We start from the raw sequence: 17,985 nt of genomic DNA, 5'->3' as shown, positions 1-17,985 counted from the left end.
TGACAGTGATAGCGTTTGAGGATTCAGACTGTGGTGTCAGTTCTATTGGAGTCAATGGGGTGAGCACTGCAAATCACACTTTAAGCCATCATATCTTTATTATTTCAAGTTTGACTGAGAAGTCTATCCACCAGATTAAATTAGATTATATTATTGGTCTCAAAACACATCATGGCTCTGTCCAGCAGAAGCTGAGATGCAGCTGCCATGATCTGTTTGGACACCAATAACGAGGAAAGCAAATATTTGTTTAAAACATGTCAGTCAACATCACGTAATGTGTGGTTTTTAATCTAGTTGAAGGATTTTTCAGTCAAAGTTGAAACAACAGGGGCGTCGGTGGCGTAGTGGCAGAGCAGGCGCCCCATGTACAAGGCTGTTGCCGCAGCGGCCCGGCCTGTGGCCCTTTGCTGCATGTCATCCCTCCTCTCTCTCTCCCCCTTTCACACTTGACTATCCTATCTATAAAGGCAAAATGCCCAAAAAAATATCTTAAAAAAAAAAAAACAGTTGAAACAACAAAGATATGATGGGTGATAGTGTAATTTGTCGTGCCCACCCCATTGACTCCAATAGGACTGACACCATAGTCTGGCTCCTCGAACGCTGTCACTGTCACTATGACTGTTCCTTCTGTTATATTTACCCTGGTCATTTGTAATTATTATTATTTAAATGTGAAGATAGATCCACATCATTAGCCACCACAGACTCTGTCATACATAGGCTACAGTATGACCCTCCTGGAGGTCTTTGCTGCCAGTTTGAGCTCCAGGTAAGGATCAAACAGAGAAGAATCACCATCTTTTATCATTACATCATCCTGTAGGCGCAATAAATTCAATTTCCCACTTCCTGTTTAGTGACAGTTCCTCCTGGAGGCCCCTGGGGGCCCTAGACCTCACTTAGAGACACACTCGCTTCTGGCCTGACCTGTGCTGTGTGCGCATGCGTGAGAGGGCAGGGGATGGGGGGCCGGCACCCCTGTAGAGCGGTTGGTCCTCCGCTGCGGCCAGAAGTAATTTGGGGGATCAACGGACAGCACGCAGGAGAGCGGCGGTTCGCGTTTGGGGGGGAAAATGACAGAAAAATCCGGATAAATGGCGAAGTTTAAGATGAAAGTCAACCGGCACTGGCTGTTTTTGGTTTTGTTTCTTCCTTTATCAAGTAAGTGTCGTGTTTTTGCTCTTGTTACTGATGCTGTCGTTGTTAATGCGCTGACCTGATGTGGTCCGTTCACGGACTGTTGATGGATTATAACCTGGCTGAATGATGTTAGCTAACACTGGCGTTGAAATTGACTGGCGTGAAACACATTTATAACTATTAATGTTAAAAGACAACGTTGCTTTTTGAATAATGTTGACTAAGAGGTGATAAGTAGACATGTTGTTAAACTGTATTGACGTTTCTTTATATTAGTCCTGTGTTTCTCTACCGTTACCGTTAATGTCAGTTAACGTTAACTACTGACCAGTTAACTGTTAGGTCGACTTTCATGTCTAATATTTATGACAGCAATGATTGAAAAACCACACGATACATCCCAAATACTGGCTTTTCATTCATATTTATTTTAATCAGGATTGCACATTAGACTATGGTGACCATCCTAGTACAGCTGCTTTTTTACTACTCTAGTGTGGTGTTCAGGGTGGCTACTGAAAAGACTTAAAATGTCTTAAATGTAATGTTACAACAATACAATAAGGCCTTAAAAGTCATTAAATAGTCTTAACTACTACAAACATTTTATCTAATCTCATTTAACCATGTTTTTTTATCTCTTTTTCTGAAAGTGGGTGAAGCTTTTCTATGTAAAAGTCCACATTTCTAATATGTGTGATACCTGTAGACACCCTGGTCTGTCATACTAAGAAATTAATGTCAGTAACACCACTCTTGATGCTCTTTTTTTAACCGTTGTGTACTATAATATTACATGATACGTATGGTCTGTCAGGCTATAGACTTATCCTTGTTTAGTTTCATATAAACATAACAACCTCTTTATTAATGTCCCCATTCTTTTCCTCTAGGTGTTTTATGTTTCAGCGAGTTGTCTTTCATCACAGAGCCCAGTGATGTTACCTTACTACCAAAGGACCCTGCTGTCTTGGACTGTCAGGCCCATGGGTTGCCTCCAGTCACCATCAAGTGGCTGAAGAATGGAGTTCGGTTGGCAGAAAGTGAGCACATACAGTTTCTGCCCAACGGCTCCTTGTACATACCAAAGATAAAGCATACCAAGGAGGATTCAGATGAAGGATTCTACCAGTGCCTCTCTCAGAACAAATATGGAGCTATCCTAAGCCAAAGATCACGTCTGACTATCGCAAGTAAGTATGGAGCTCAGAGTGAAAGGGATTCCCTGAAGCTTACATGGACTTTATTTGAGTTTTCCACTGTTGGAACCAAGATGAGGATGGGTTATACAAGTTGTTGATATCCACTTTGTGGTGTCAGCATGTAGGCCTCAGAATGGCAAGTTCATGGGTTATTAACCTGGAGATGGGAAGCAGATGTACCCCACCCCACTCTTTTTTTCCTTCACTGAGATAAAACCTCTAAAGTCTGGGTTTCCATGTCATTGGAAGTTGTTCAGACTTGGTCATGCCTGAGTTTAAAGCTGTCAGTCCAGTTATAGGATCATTTTAAGAGACAGTTAAAGCAGGATGGAGAGTCAATCTAAAAGCTCATAAATACTCCATAAACAGGCAGCCCTGAGTCTGGGTTCACTAGCACTTCCCTGTTTGGAGAAAGAGTGACAGTTGCAAACATGTGAAAGTACACAGGAAACATTGGCAAAAAGTTAGAAATTAGCCTTCTCTCTCTTCTTGTGTTAGTGGCATTGCATTGTCACTGCACACTGTGGCTCTGTGTAATTGCTGAATGGTCTGCTACACAGAGGAATCTCTGAAAGGCCATTTGCCTTTTAGCCTTTGTTTGGAGTAACCCTGACTGCCCCAGAAGAAAAGGCTAGGTTTTCAGGGCATTTGTTTGTCCACATATCAGTGGACAGGACAGCTGTGCCTATTCAATGGGCCTCGTCTACCATGGACACTTTTCACAGGTCTTAGAAGGGATATCCCGTGACTGGTGTCATGGAAACTAGCATGACCTTCTGAAATATACTGATTTTGACAATGACACTGACTGTGAGGATAGAAAGTTTGGGGCCAGTATGCTCCAATACTCAGTAGTAAACAATAATGAAGGCATACAACTATCCCATAGGAAGAGATTTATACATTTAGAAATGCAAACAGGAAATCTTATAGGCTGAGAGACACACCAACTCAACTCTTACTTTGTTGCTGAGATTTCTGTCAATCTGTTAAAGGGCAACAAACAAGCAAAAATCAATTTTTAGAAGATGGCCGCTTAAAACCCCCCAAAAGTCAAGTTTGGCCTTGTGTCCAGCCTTTGTCGATGAAAGGGTTAAAGGTTTTTGGTCAGCTGTAGGCGGGGAGTGGAGGATGGGCCTCCTCTGTGCTCCCCTTCTGTCCAGAGGTCCTGGGGGTCAGGGGTCACCAGGGAAAGGCTTTGTGGTGTCACAGGCCTGCTCTGGCTGGGATGCCCTGCTGTTCTTTCTCCCAGCCCACAATCCCTTTCACTGGTTCAGTCCCTCTGTTGCCCTGTCAAGCAGAGCCCTTTTGTTGAAGAAAGGCCAGTTGGTCATGTGATCGAATGGGCCTGATATTGTAGTAAATAGTGATGATCTTTTCAAACATGTTTACATTCTGGAAGTATTTTCCCTGTTCCAGGACTACTCCTAAGCACAGCACCTCTTGGGTTTACAGAGGATGTCACATATCTGACATATATTTCTCAAAATATATGCAAAATAAGTACAAATGTGAATTAATATTACACATTTATTATTTGTGTAGCATTTGATACAGGATATAAACAACACAGCAACCACAGGACTCTATTTTGTAGACTAATGGTAACTGACTTCGATCTGGCTCCCAGTTTGGGCCAAAATTGAATGGACAGGGGGTTGAGGCAAACTTTGACCTCTGTAGGGAAACCTTTGTGCTGGTTGACCTAGACATTGATTTGTTCCTTACAACAGAGGTGACCATATTAGCGGATCAGTCTGTGCAGGCCACACCCACCATCTACATCACTGATCCCAAACAAGTGAAGACAGACTGTTATCTCCCAGTGGAGAGAAAACAGCTTATTGTTTTTAACTTCTTGGCAGGTGCTGAGGGTTTTTCATGATGCTCACCAGCTAGTCATGTGGTCCAGAGACAGAATAGTTAAGCAGTTCCAGATTTCATGATAAAACTGACCACTGGAAGATAGTTACATGTATTTTGGCATGGGATTTGGTTGTCATGTACTAGCACGAAACTGAAACCTAGTGTCAATTAAGAGGAATAGTTCACAAACAAACCCTAAAGGATTTTTTTTCTAGCCCTGACTTAAGCTAACCCCATAATGCTCTCCACTTATACGTGGTTACCAGTTTATTTGTGTAATATTGATGAGCTTAGGTCTTGAATTAAAGGATTGCTCTTTAATTTGGTATTCCCAAAGCTCAGGATTTAAATGTGGAGCTTCAGTGGGAGAACAGGGTATTGATTTCCTTTAACATGATATTGACTTCCTTCCTGTGAGTGAGGGGGGGGAGGGAGAGAGTTATCACCTTAATGAATGAAGGTCATTGGTCATATCTTACAGAGTATTCTGGAGATAGATGCAGATTGGGGGGTTATGTGTTTGTGGTGATTATCGAAAGACCTTTTGAAAACACATAAACAGATTGTGACTCAGCAGCTTGATCACAATTATTAAGTCATTTTTAAAGCAAGTATATTTATACTTGAAGATAGGCAATGCAGGAAGTGTCAGCTACTGTTTGTAAACAGTATTGCCAGTGAAAGTGAAAGCCAATTGCTGGCCATTAAGCCTTGCTAATTTTGCCTTTTTTAGGCAATGTGTCTACAATTGTTGTAGCTTCCTCTTGGATGTGTGCTGCTTTCGGTGTGGCACCAGCTGTTTTTTTTTTTTTTTTTTTGGAAAGTCTCGATCTTACCTGCACGTTGTACTCAAGAATTTCCTAAACATAGTGAAATGAGAATGATATTAAAAAATACAGGCAAAGGGCAGGAACAATATACACCACCAAAAACTTTTGGTGGGTCATAAGTGAGGATTGAGAGGGATTAATTTTGTATGAGTCTAGTACATTGTTTTTAAGGACAGTCCTGCATAGTGTACCTTTAATTAGTGTCTTCATAGCAGGGTTTAATTAGAACATGCATAACGGTAAATCACGTGTGACATGAATCTGACAAAATGGCAAATTTTGCTTATGTATCGCGTAATCCCTGACTACTGCAAGAAATAGTTTTACTTTTATATTTCAACACAGTTTTTGGTACGTTTATATTCTTATTGGTTGCTGGCAATCATTCTGATGCAAAGTGAATTGATTGGTTTTTATCTATAACAATGCATCATTCAGTGTCATTCTTCAATTGATCCATTGATTGGACCAGCTGGTCAGTGTGGGACCTGATAGCTCATCTGCACACAAGCAAGATCATGGTGTCCTAAAAAGATCAATTCCTTTCATAGAATCAGTTAACATCAATCAAAGTCAGGGCTGTGCATGCATAATTTATAATGTTTTACCAAATATTGAAAGAAAATGCTATATTTAGTGAGTGACAAACACAAAAATAGCTAAATAAATTGATGTGAATAACCATGTCGCATATTTAATTCAGTGTCCCACGACTGAAACAAATATTCATGGATTTTATAAGAAGCTAATCATTTAGGTTTTAGTTCAGCTATTCTGCTGCTGATACTTCCAACTTGATTGATGATTTATTTTTTCTACAGGTATCTCAGAGTTTGTGTTGCACCCTGTGCCTATGGTGGTGACTGAGGGCTCAGTGGCACGATTCTTCTGTGCTGTCACCTCCAGCCCTCCTGCCACCATCACCTGGGAGCTCAACCAAAGCACATTACCACTACAAACAGACAGGTACCTGCAGACACACCTTGAGTCATTTTAGACACCATCATACAGTCCCCATATATTCCTCTTGTGTTGTGAACTAGCAGTCACCAAATTCTGTTACTGTCCACTTATACCCTCTAGTTTGACACTAATGTTACCATTGTATATTTTCCAGAATCACAGTGTTGCCCAACGGAGTCCTTCAGATCCACAATGTACAATTGGAAGATGCTGGGCAGTATCGATGTGTAGCAACTAACATTGGTAGCCGTTTGAAAAGTAGAGAGGCCACTCTGACAGTTAACAAAGGTACAGAGACTGTATACCTGGACTTCAGGAATGAGCATCGATTTAATACAATATTATCATATTATATAAGGAAATGATGATTAATATTTACTTTCTCTTATGAAGGTGTAAGCCCTAAACCCCGCCAGAGGCCCAGAATCATTGCTGGACCTCAGAATGTCACGGTTTCTCTTTACCAAACTGTGGTGCTGGAGTGTGTGGCCACAGGCAATCCCTGGCCCATCATCTCCTGGAGCCGTGCTGACAGTAAACCCATCGATGTGTACAACGCCAAAGTGCTGGGCAATGGAAACCTGGTTATCACTGATGTCAATTCCAAGCACAGTGGAGTCTACCTCTGCAGGGCCACCACCCCTGGAACCCGCAACTACACTATTGCTGCAGCTAACCTCACAGTTCAAGGTACAGTGAACTCTGAAGCAGTTATACAGCATTTGTTCTCAGATTAAATCTCCTGCCTGCTTCTTACGTCTCAAATCATAACACAAAAAAATCATTTGAAGATGTGAACTAATTTTTATATTCAGAGAATGAGTCAATGCCTAATTGTTGAGAGTGTTAGCGCAAGATGCCACACAACTAGTTTTTTTGTGGGTTAATAAATGGTAGGCAATGGACTGTTCTCATCACTTTCCCTTTACGCCTCCGTTTCAGTGCCTCCATCCATCGTTGAGAGGCCCGAGAGTCAGACCCGTCCAAGAGCAGGCACTGCCCGCTTTATGTGCCAAGCAGAGGGAGTGCCCCCGCCACGCATCAGCTGGCTTAAGAATGGGGAAGAGGTTCACTTAAATGGGAGGATTAAGATGTACAACAGGTATTGCAATTAAACATTAATACGCAGTGTAAAACTGCCTTCATCAAAAAAAATTGAATGTCCTGAGGTTACTTTTTTATGGTTAGTAGTACTGATTGTTAATATTTTGTTTATTGTTTCACAGTAAATTGGTGATAACCCAGATCATCCCTGAAGATGATGCCATCTATCAGTGTATGGCAGAGAGTGAACAAGGCTCTGTGCTGTCCTTGGCTCGCCTCATTGTTGTCATGTCTGAGGACAGGCCCAGTGCACCAAGAAATATCCATGCTGAGACCATCTCAAGCTCTGCTATCTTACTGGCCTGGGAGAGACCTCTCTACAATGCTGACAAAGTCATCGCCTACTCCATCCATTACATGAAGGCTGAAGGTAAGACCAACAGGAAGAACCAGATCATTCTATCTCAGGTTTTTCATTTGAGCTGTTGTGAACTGGGAGGAATGAAGGTGTGAGGAAAAGCAAGATGACGGTCCTCCACAATAAGCTGTCTCACTCTCTCACATGTGATCAACTTTCCTCGGTGAAGGCCATCTGTTGTTGCTGCACGGAGCAGAGGTCAAGGAGGACTGAGAATGGCAACTTCACTGAAATAACAACAGGCTTAGCCAGCCCATTGTCCACTCCCCAGCTCATTCTGCTCACAGTTAAAGGGACAGGGTATCTCTTTTAAAGACTCACAGTCTTGCAAACCAGTAGCGTGAAGAGATATTTAGCTTTAGCCATTAGACTGACAGTTCAGTAACTCCAGTCTGTCTTTGTAAACACATTTTTAGATGTTTAAGTGGGTTTGCTTTAGGAGGCCTGGAGGCAGTTACGTGACTGCGCTTTGCATTACATGTGTTTATAGAAAAGATGAGTGACATTCAGAAACTGCCGGTGTCAAGCCTTTCAAAACACTGACTGTTTACATGGTACATGCCTGACAGCCTTTCATAGAAGTCTCTTCTTCTTCGTACACTTTTAACCTATTCTCTAATCTCCTTTCTGATCTGTTGCATGTCAGGTCTGAACAACGAAGAATACCAAGTTGTTATTGGCAACGACACGACCAGTTATATCATCGATGACCTTGAGCCAGCTCGAAACTACAGCTTTTACATTGTGGCTTATATGCCAATGGGAGCCAGTCGTATGTCAGACCAAGTCAGTCAACATACCCTGGAGGATGGTAAGCACAGAGCATTGAGACTCCCAGCATTCCTTCCAATAAATCACTCTGGTAGTTAAGCTAACATGCATGCAAGTGATGTGTGTTCAGAGCACATTTTGAGTGGAAATAAGGGGGATGGGTATTCTGTTTTCAGCACCATTTCTACTCACCAACAGCAAACTGTGTGAATAAGAGATAGAATTATGAGTTAAGCTTTTTTGCCATTAATTCTGTCTTCTGAAGAAATCCATCGCTGAATCAGTGACAAGTATATATGTTATATCTATGTCTTTCCGCAGTGCCTTTGCGCACCCCAGAGCTAACTCTGACCAGCCAGAGCTCCACGGATATTCAGGTGACTTGGCAGCAGCTGCCCGCGAAGTTGAGCCGTGGCCGGTTGTCTGCATACAGGTTATCCTATCGCACAGCTGCAGACAGCTCTGTCACCTCTTTGGAGTTACCTCAAAACAGCACTGAATACCTGCTGGAGGGCCTGCAGCCTGATACCATCTACCTGCTCCGCATGGCTGCAGCCACGCGTGTGGGCTGGTGTGAGCCTTCTGCGTGGACCTCGCACCGTACACCTAAGATCTCCAGCAGCAAAGGTAAACCTGTTACAACATTTTGAGAGCTGGTAATGTAAAGCTGTATCTTATTCTTGTCAATGCAGTCTCATCACATGCTTGTGTAGAGCAGCAGTTCACTTATTTTTAGCATTTGTAACTTTTAAGGCATGAATTGAATTTATCCTCAGGGTCAAATCAGGCATCCTCAGTAGGGTGAAACAACAACTTCAAGCTATAGAGAGAATCACATGGTGCCAGACTTGTTACTGGCTCTATGTTTGCTTTTGTTACCTCGCTGTTTTGCTGCTCTCAGAATGCCAGGAGGATCACTAGAGCTCATGCAGAGTGGCCGGCTTATGACTAGAGTTTGCTCTTGTAGCATTGTCCCACAGTCTTTGTGTTGGTTACCCAGGAACCTTTGCCCTTCGCTGTCAGTGATGTTAGAGTGGCCTCAGTCACGGGTCATAAAGAGAGGGCCTCAGGCGTCTATGTGGGGGGAAAGAATAGCCTCTTTTCATGGCCTGGTGTGTTGCGGGAGGCTGTTTGTCCACTGAAGCTGGATTTCTTGTTACCAAAAGTTTGGTTGTATACTGAGGTGATGTACTTGTACGTCTTTTTTTATTTGAGAAAAGGTCTAGAACATGAATACTAGTATATGAACAGTCTTGATGTTGTGTATATTGATGCATTTTCTGACAACATGCAGGTTGAATTATAACTCTGTCACATCCAAACCATTATGTTAATGGGATGATCTGCCATCCATTCAGCCTTTATCTATACCCAGTGTCCTGTTGTCTTTTTGTTTAGTCTTCCTTTGTGCTTAGCAAAATTTTGAATATGACTGTGTATTGATCCTGTGTCTGCTGCCTCTGCCCCATAGTGCCTTCAGCCCCTGCTCTTCAACTTGAGCCACTTAACTGCACCTCCATTGTGGCTCGCTGGCAAACTTCCCCACAATCTGTGGCCGTCCTGGGTTACCGGCTGTGTTACCATGAGGAAGGGCAACCAGAACAGCCCACCATCCAGCTGCAGGCTCAAAACTATACCTACACCATCAGTGGCCTTGGTGAGTGATGCGCTCTTGTTGTCATAGCTGTCTAGTTGTGGATGAAAATGATGTAACATGTATATTTGACTGTGTTGGTCCATTTCTACCATCTAGACCTGTAAAACTGGTGCAGAGACAACAGAGAGTGACCGATGGCTCACTCAAATGGGTCCCAATTTAATTCAGTGGGCAGTTGGAAGCTACATTTGCATTTCCACCCTCTGTCCTGATCAATATGGGCTGACCCCTCTTGCCTAACCAGTAGCCCTCTCCAGTCTGGCTGCAGTATTGTGTGGGAGCAGGCTCCCAGGGTTAGAGGTCAGCATCCAGATGTCCCTCCCACCACCGTTTCCCATCCCGTGGCTTGCATAATTACCCCTGGCCATTGTGTTTTTTCCAGAGCCAGACCTGCCCTGTAAGACCCTGGCCACTACCCCCTTTAGCTGGACACTGAAACACACAAACAGAGACCCCTGGGATTGGCCAAAGCCACTGACCTCTAGCCGTGAGACAGCGGTCTTGGATTAGGACCCTGCCCCCACTGGTCATCTGTGCTGTCCATGTAAATAAGACACAACAATCTATATGCAATATGAACCAGGACCATACTAATGAAAACTGTTAATATCATTTTGTCTGATGTCAGTCTTCAAGCATGGTCTGGTTCCTACAGTTCATACCCAAAAAGTTGAAATAGCATTGAGTAGATATTTGTAACTTTTTTTTTAAATGTTTTTTTGTGGTAATAACATGCTTGATATGTAAAAACCCTTCAGTATGATTCTACACTGATAATCACACAAGCTGCCGTCATTGGTTCTATAATCCATAACATCACTGATCTCAGTATAAGTTCTGTTTTGGAGCCATGTTTGTGTCTGCGTCACTCCAAGTTTAAGGCTATAACACAAGGCCAGTATGAAGAACGTCAAAGGGGAAACAAAAGGGGCCCAGCTCCTCTCTCACAGCCCTGTGCCCAGATTCCTTCTGTTCTATCTTGGCCTGACCCGGTGACCCCAGTCAAACCCCCCCCCAGTCCCATGGGCCTAGGATCTCCGCAGCTGAAGGCTGCCCCTGTCCCAGCCCCCACAGCAGGCCTGGACACACCGCCCTCACTGGTCAATACCCATAGGCTGACCTTTAACACTGGAGGCATAAAACAAATCTTAACACTCCCTAAAAACGTCCTGATTTAGGAGCTAATGCAATGATGGCTTTTCAAGTTAAGATTTTGTATTTTAACTCAAGTTAAAACACATTTTTTTTAATTGCATAATCTCAAAGGAAAGCTTCCCAGACCTCAATAATCTGTCTGATGTTGTTTAGCTAGTACTTGATATATCCGTGTATGTCCCATAATTATTTTATTTTTTACTGTAACCTCATCTCACCTCTGTTGTGCCTCTCAAACTTTGTGATTTCTTCATATTGTGTTTTACAGATCAACATACTGGATTACATAGTTATAAAAGGCTTTCAAAAGGGAGAGACGGTATCATCTGTGTTAATTTTCATGAGGCTTATTGATTATGTCACCATATTTACTGAGCCTTGGGGCTGGTTGATCTTTCTCATGCTCCTTACACATGACAACACATGATAAATGAGAGGTTGGGGTGACTCTGGAGACCATGCATTGTCCATGCACGGTGAACTGGTCAGTTATGACCTACAAACATCTCCTCCTGCAGCTAATTGTCAAAGTGGCTGCTTTTTTTAAATAGATGGTGCTGCTCTATTTGTTAACCATCACTTCTGGTATTTTAATGATCTTTCAGGGCCTGATATTATTAACCAAATGTTTGCTCCCTGTTGGGGGGTATTCATTTGAAAAAAGCTGCTCTATGCAATTAATGTAATGTCAGTTTGGCCAACCTTCCATTTTAGTCTTACTGTAGCAACATGGATAGAAATGGCTGAAAATTGATTGTTTGTGTTCCAGATCCAAGAAGGAAGTATCATGTCAAGATTGTGGCTATGAGTCAAGCTGGAGAGGGCTATCAGACAGACCAAACTATTAGTACTCCAGGATGTGTGTGTAAGTACATTTCTCCTTTGTTTATTTCAAAAGTCTTATAATTTAAAATGAAATACAATTTAGGAATGTGACAAAAATATGCATTTTGTTTGCATCATTCAGCGGCTAGAGACCAACTGGCAGCAGCCCCTCCGTCTCCAGATCACGTGACTGTGTTGGCCAACAATTCATCTGCAGTGTCCCTGCGCTGGGGCCGACCTGCTTTCCCCTCTGGAAAGGCTGTTAGCTATACAGTCCGCTGTACACCTGTGGGCACCCACAACGCCTCTGCTATTCGCTACCTACAAACGTAAGCTTGAAGTTAGTTTATACTGCATGTTTGAGAATAATGTGTGGAGATGACCCTTTTTTTTTTATCATTGGCTGTTTGATATAGGAATTTTAAACTACCCTGCAGTTGCATATTTTACACAGTAAGTAGCTGATTCAATGCCAAATGACCATAATGTGTGAATGTTGTGTGTCCACAGCACCAAACAAAGCGTGATGGTTCAGAATTTGCTTCCAAACACTCGCTATGAGTTTGTCGTGCGTCTGCATGTGGACCAGATGTCGAGTACCTGGAGTTCTGTTGTTTACCATATGACTCCACCAGCAGGTAATAAATTGAACATTACTGTAACAACATTTTGTCATGACTATGTTGCTGTTTGTGTACCCCGCCAACTCCTCTGCCATGCAAACTCAAATCGGATACTTGCATATCCCAGCTCAATAAGTTTCTCAGCCAGTGTTGTTTATCATGAATGTCATTTTCCTGTGTGCAGCACCCAGCCAGCCACCTGCTGGAGTGCGAGTAACTCTGATCGAGGATGACACTGCTCTGGTGTCGTGGAGGGAGCCCACAGAGCCCAATGTAGTGGTTACACGCTACACCATCATGTACGCTTCACAGAAAGCCTGGATGGCAGGACGTTGGCAGATACTGCAGAGGGAGGGTGAGTAGTGCACTGGATCATGTTATCTGTAAAGTCAGTGATGCAGATGAACCCTCTGTCACCACAAGTTGTAGTGGGTTGTCTAGCACCTGAACGCTCCAGCTTCAGATGTTCGCGTCATAGGGGGCTGTAAAAAAAATGATACATGCTGTAAACAGTTATTCATGCAGCATTATGAGCACCAGTATCACTTCTCTATGTGTCTAATCCTTGCTGTGTGTTTCCTCTTTTGTTTACAGGAAGCCACACAATGGCCCTGCTGGAGAAGCTGGAGGCAGGAAATGTCTACCTAGTGAAAATCTCTGCCTCCAACCAGGTCGGTGACGGGCCTTTCTCTGACATTGTGGAGCTGGTACTGAGGCGTGGAAGCAGCCACCGCAGCAAGAACCCCAGACACTCTGACAGCTTCCAGGATGCAACAGGTAAATATCATGAAACATCAGAGCATACATTGGCATTAAAGGGGAACACTATCTAAATCAACAATTCCAGTACTTTAATTCCATGGCAGAGGAAAGTTCAATCAGAATTTGTGGGCATGAGCTTCTTCAGAGAAGTGAGTCTTAAACACGTGATGTCATAGGGTCTAAAGTCTGGTGCTGCTCTGTAGACGATGAGTTGAGAAAGACAGGAAGAGCACCCAGAGAAATGTTCTGAGTATATGGCTACATTTTCTGTTTCAGAAGCGAGTGCTGGGTGCTCTCAGTGTCATCTAATTTATAATATCTTTCTCAATTCCTTGTCTTGGCTTGAAATGAAATGGTTTCAGGATGGACTGTAAAATTGGGGTTGAGATGCTACTTAGGCTCAGTTTGAGTCCAGCTTTATAATAGCTATGTAACTTTTGTTTACAGACGTGCATTTTGACAGTGAGGTGGTACACTTTGACGGGAGTGTGGATTTGTAATCATGAGTAAAAATGGTCTATGGAGAGTGAACAAAGTTCCTCTCTAGTAGGAAATAAACCACCAGGAGTTGTAGGTCAGCAACACTTTGTAGCCCTATTAATTAATAACCCAACAGTGGTTCAGCATAGAGTGCTGCAGGGATGACCTTTTTTATGTAGGCTAACCCAGAAGTAAAGTCGCTCTGTTTTCATTTTTCATTAGATTTTGGATTATTACAGAAAATAAAACCTGTGGCAAACAGAAGTTTATGTAACTCACACATTTTGTTCATCAAGATAAAGTTAACTAATGCACACCACTTTTATGATTCTTTGAGTGTACATGCAGTCGCCAGGAGTAAAAACACTGAGGTTTTGCTATAAACGAACGACACCATAGTCACAAGACTTAACATCATCACCACAAGACTGTACAGTCATGATGGACTGCCACGTGTTAGCTAACGGCTTTGTTTTGACATGTAAAAGCTTCAAAATTCACCATTTACTGACGTATTTTATGGTGTAGAACAAAATGTGATAAAAAAAATAGTTTACACACAAAAAAAAAACTTATATAAAAGCTAAAGTATTAACCTCTGCTTTCCTTCAGCGTTATCTCTCCTCTGTATATTAATTTAACATCATTTTCTCTTGATAATTGTAACTAATAATTATTTCCCATCTTAAACACTGTTATTTATCTTCCAGTGTTCTCTGACGGTCTCTACCACATAGACCAGAGGTCCATGACGGGGATCATTGTTGGCGTGAGCATCGCCTTGTCCTGTATTGTTATGTGTGCCTTAATCCTCATCAGTAAAGGCAGACCAAGGTACTGATTATAATCATTTGCAATAATTAAAAAAACCTGTTAACATTTGTATTATAAAACAGAAACAGTGAGTTTCTCCTGACATTTCTTGACATTGTTATCTTTGTATGACCAATAGAAAATCCTCCAGTCACAAAGTCATTGCTGTGGGAGCTGCTGACGGGCCACATGCTGGTTTGTCAGGTGAACACCGTAGAGAAAATGCAGAGGCCCTTATTCCCATGATCAATCACCACTTTATTGACTCCAAGGTGAGACAAACAAAACAGAGTGAATGATCTTCTGATGATGCTTCCTCTGGTTTCAGAAATACTGTTTGATGTTAATTAATAACATCTGTATTTCTCATATATTTTGTATTTGTTCCAGGGTGGATCCAATATGATCATTAATGGCACCGGTCCAGTCAGCAGCAAGCAAAGCAAGAAGTGGCTGCTCTTCAAGAGGGAGCTCAAGAATCCAGCTGAAAGTGATGTAAGTGATGCAGCCATCAGCTTTATTGTCAGGCAGATATCAGGCAGGCAGGTATTGTGTTAATGTCATGTTGTCTTCTCTGTCTCATTAGGCTGAGCACAGAGCCAGCTTGTATGAAACTGGCAAAACTGTTTTGAGGTATGAGGAGCATTTAGGTTCAGCGCCCCTGCCACCTTCGTCCCGGGAGATCATCTACGGACCTTATCACTCGGAGAGCTCTCAAACAAGTGAGGGCAGCCAGGAGACGGGAGACTCCGGACACTTCTCCAACGAAGAGAGCAACGAAGAGATGAGCAACCCTTCGACCAGCCAGAGCTCCAGACCCGAATCTTTTGGGCCAGATGATGATACCGCTGAGCTGAAGATGTCTTTCAAAGTGGAAAACGAGAAGATGCTGAACCTTCCCCTCCATCACTCCGCCCCTGATGCCACCCGGCTCTGCTGTGCCTCAGAGGGCCCTCACCCCGCCCTGCACACGTCCCAAGCAGTCGGCTCCTGACACCACCCGGCCTAGACCTGCTCTCCAGCAGCCGAAGCTACGCCACTTCTACCTCGTTTGCTTCCTGAGTTGAGCCCCTGGGTTATTTCCTGAGGCGCATGGGATCAGGAAGTCAGCTGCTGCGAAGGACGAAATGTGCTTCTGCTTCGGATCTACCTCAGGATTTTGTATGAATGTTTGTTATAACATTTTATTTCCATTTTTTTTAACCTTCTACCTGTTTGTCCGTGTTTGGCGTTGTCTGTCCTAAACCAAAGCTCACCCATGATGAATGTTAAAAAGAATGTCAGAAATGTACTGTGATACATTTTCATTATATTTAATTCCTTTCCACTGGAGCAGAGGGTGTAGTCGGGCCCTTGTGACTGTTTATCTACCTCCATGTTCTGTTCTCGTGTATACATTACTACCTCCTTTTTTCGCCACATATTGTGCAGTATTATCTCAGACTCAGGGGACAAGGCGGACACATTTCATCTCCATGTCTTGTTACCTCTGTCGGGGGTGTTATTATTTAGAGGTCCTCATTTTTTAAATTCTCTGAACTATTATTTTCACGGTTGAAAGAGCTTTTGTTTCACATTATTTGCCTGTGAATGATGTAAGTTGTGAAAATAACAAGTGCATTAGATATTGTCGAACTACTTGAGCTTTATCACACAATATGGTTTGGCATTTTCAGTGCACTGACCTCAAAGCTTTAACATGGCCTTAATATCAAAAGGGCTTTGCTTACTAAAGAAGATGAGATCCAAAGACGGAAAAAAATTGTACCCAAAGAGTTTTTGATAATACAATAGATATTCTAAGGCAACCAAAAAATATAGAGGATACACCTTAAGGGTGCGTTTGCCAAAATATTGTCCTTGCCAATGATGTAAATTTCCTTTAGAACGGTGGTTTGAATGCTTTTCGCAGTGTAAATTTTCTTGATGCTTTATTCTGGTGAAAGCTTTAGCACAAGTCTCCCCCGGCTTGTGTTCCATTTGCCTTCTAGACCATTGCTAAGACGCAGCGGTGATGCCGATGCTATTATCCAAAGAGTTGTCTCCTTCCTCAGATGGGTATATGGCTTTTCATTCAGTTGATCCTTGGTACTATGAGGTGGAAATATGTGACACACGACCAAGGATGCAGTTTGTGCCGCCAGTGACAGATGATGGTGTTTATACTTTGTTAAGAGAATCTTCTGTTACCACTCACCATTAATGCTGTACGAGGGAGAATTCTCTTTCTCTCTCCGTAATATTTCCTGTCCAGGTGTGACAATGAAGGATTCTGACTATCAAAATGGAAACCCAATGTGTGAAGAGCAACATAATCAATTTTTATATCTTTGTAATACAAATAATCCTAACCAAAGAAATTTGAAGTCTCTGTTATTTAGTGATTTTCTTTGGTTTTCATTTACATTATTTGCATTTAAATGTGATATAATTTCTGATGGTTTTAACTGCTAGAAAGGCTATTTTTTTTTAACTTTTTTTTCAAAGCTTGAGATATCGAACTGTTCTGCTGTCCTTTTATCACCATGAAATTTTACCTGAACGATACTTAGGTAGGTTACATTGGAAATTTTTAATTTAGATTGTCTTTTAAGCATGATGTCGTAAACAAAAACGTTTCCCAATTTTAATGTGACATTTTACTAAATTAATAAGGCTGGTTTCAAGTTCACTGTCTGTCTGTGTAATACATTTATATGAAAGGTTCATTTGAAAGCCACAGATAATTTTGCTGACTTAACTCAGGTGCCAAATGTAGATTTAGAGTGTAGACTTGAATTTTAATATTTAAGTTATGGTTTTGTTTTTTTTTATATTTCTGCTTTTGAATACCAAAATACATCTTTTAATCCAAAGTGAGCAACAGAGCAAATTATTTTAAGTGTTGAAATGTTGCAACAGACTTTTTTGATACTCTCAAGATGATCACGAATACTAGATAATAAAATTGTTCTTGGAAAAATACATTGTGTCGCATGTTGTCTCCTTGGGTTTGTGTATGTGTGTGTGTGTTTGTGAGCCTTTGAATTTTTGTTGCAAAGATAAGATGATAAAGAATATTTTATAATATACAGTTACATACTACATGTACAGCTTGTTAGGAACACTAGAACAGGCTCTGAAAACAGGACAAACAATGAAACTGTTTGAAACATGCTCAACATTGTGTAAATATTTCCTCTGAGGGTCTCCTCACACTTAAGCCTTTTCACAGTGAAGAAAATTCCCCTGTGTAAATATGTAGAGCTACATTTGACTCCATGATCAGTATTAAGTCACATGTGAAGAGAAAACATAACATCATGACCAGCTGTGTGAGAAACAAATAATAAAGGGACAGAAAAACAATAAATAAGACATTATCTTACATAATCATAAATAGAATTGGTAAATGTTTTAAAAAGTAGAAATTGTAAAATAAAACCTGGTC

The 17,985-nt window shown here is 41.9% G+C and overlaps 1 protein-coding gene across 1 annotated transcript; it reads left to right on the top strand.

Moving 5' to 3' along the window:
* The first annotated feature begins 1,032 nt into the window (after positions 1-1,032).
* prtgb (protogenin homolog b (Gallus gallus)) lies at positions 1,033-17,417 on the top strand. Its single transcript, XM_049573178.1, has 19 exons — positions 1,033-1,167; positions 2,040-2,339; positions 5,866-6,010; positions 6,162-6,295; positions 6,401-6,697; positions 6,950-7,109; positions 7,234-7,481; positions 8,116-8,280; positions 8,562-8,867; positions 9,712-9,897; positions 11,822-11,917; positions 12,020-12,206; positions 12,388-12,515; positions 12,685-12,855; positions 13,095-13,277; positions 14,453-14,576; positions 14,695-14,827; positions 14,946-15,050; positions 15,142-17,417. The coding sequence occupies exons 1-19, from the start codon at positions 1,101-1,103 to the stop codon at positions 15,547-15,549; spliced, it is 3,543 nt and encodes a 1,180-aa protein (XP_049429135.1). The 5' UTR covers positions 1,033-1,100; the 3' UTR covers positions 15,550-17,417.
* Positions 17,418-17,985: the final 568 nt, after the last annotated feature.

Source organism: Epinephelus fuscoguttatus, linkage group LG4 (genome assembly GCF_011397635.1).
Source record: "Epinephelus fuscoguttatus linkage group LG4, E.fuscoguttatus.final_Chr_v1".
NCBI lineage: Eukaryota > Metazoa > Chordata > Actinopteri > Perciformes > Serranidae > Epinephelus > Epinephelus fuscoguttatus.
Note: the sequence above shows the minus strand (reverse complement) of the source record. Positions and strands in the feature narration are given on the sequence as shown.

Bases quoted from the DNA above. Each gene is read 5' to 3' on its own strand.
- prtgb (XM_049573178.1), top strand. From the start codon at position 1,101: ATGGCGAAGTTTAAGATGAAAGTCAACCGGCACTGGCTGTTTTTGGTT. The intron at 9,898-11,821 runs GTGAGTGATGCG...TTTGTGTTCCAG, and splicing joins CTACACCATCAGTGGCCTTG to ATCCAAGAAGGAAGTATCAT. The intron at 11,918-12,019 runs GTAAGTACATTT...TGCATCATTCAG, and splicing joins TAGTACTCCAGGATGTGTGT to CGGCTAGAGACCAACTGGCA.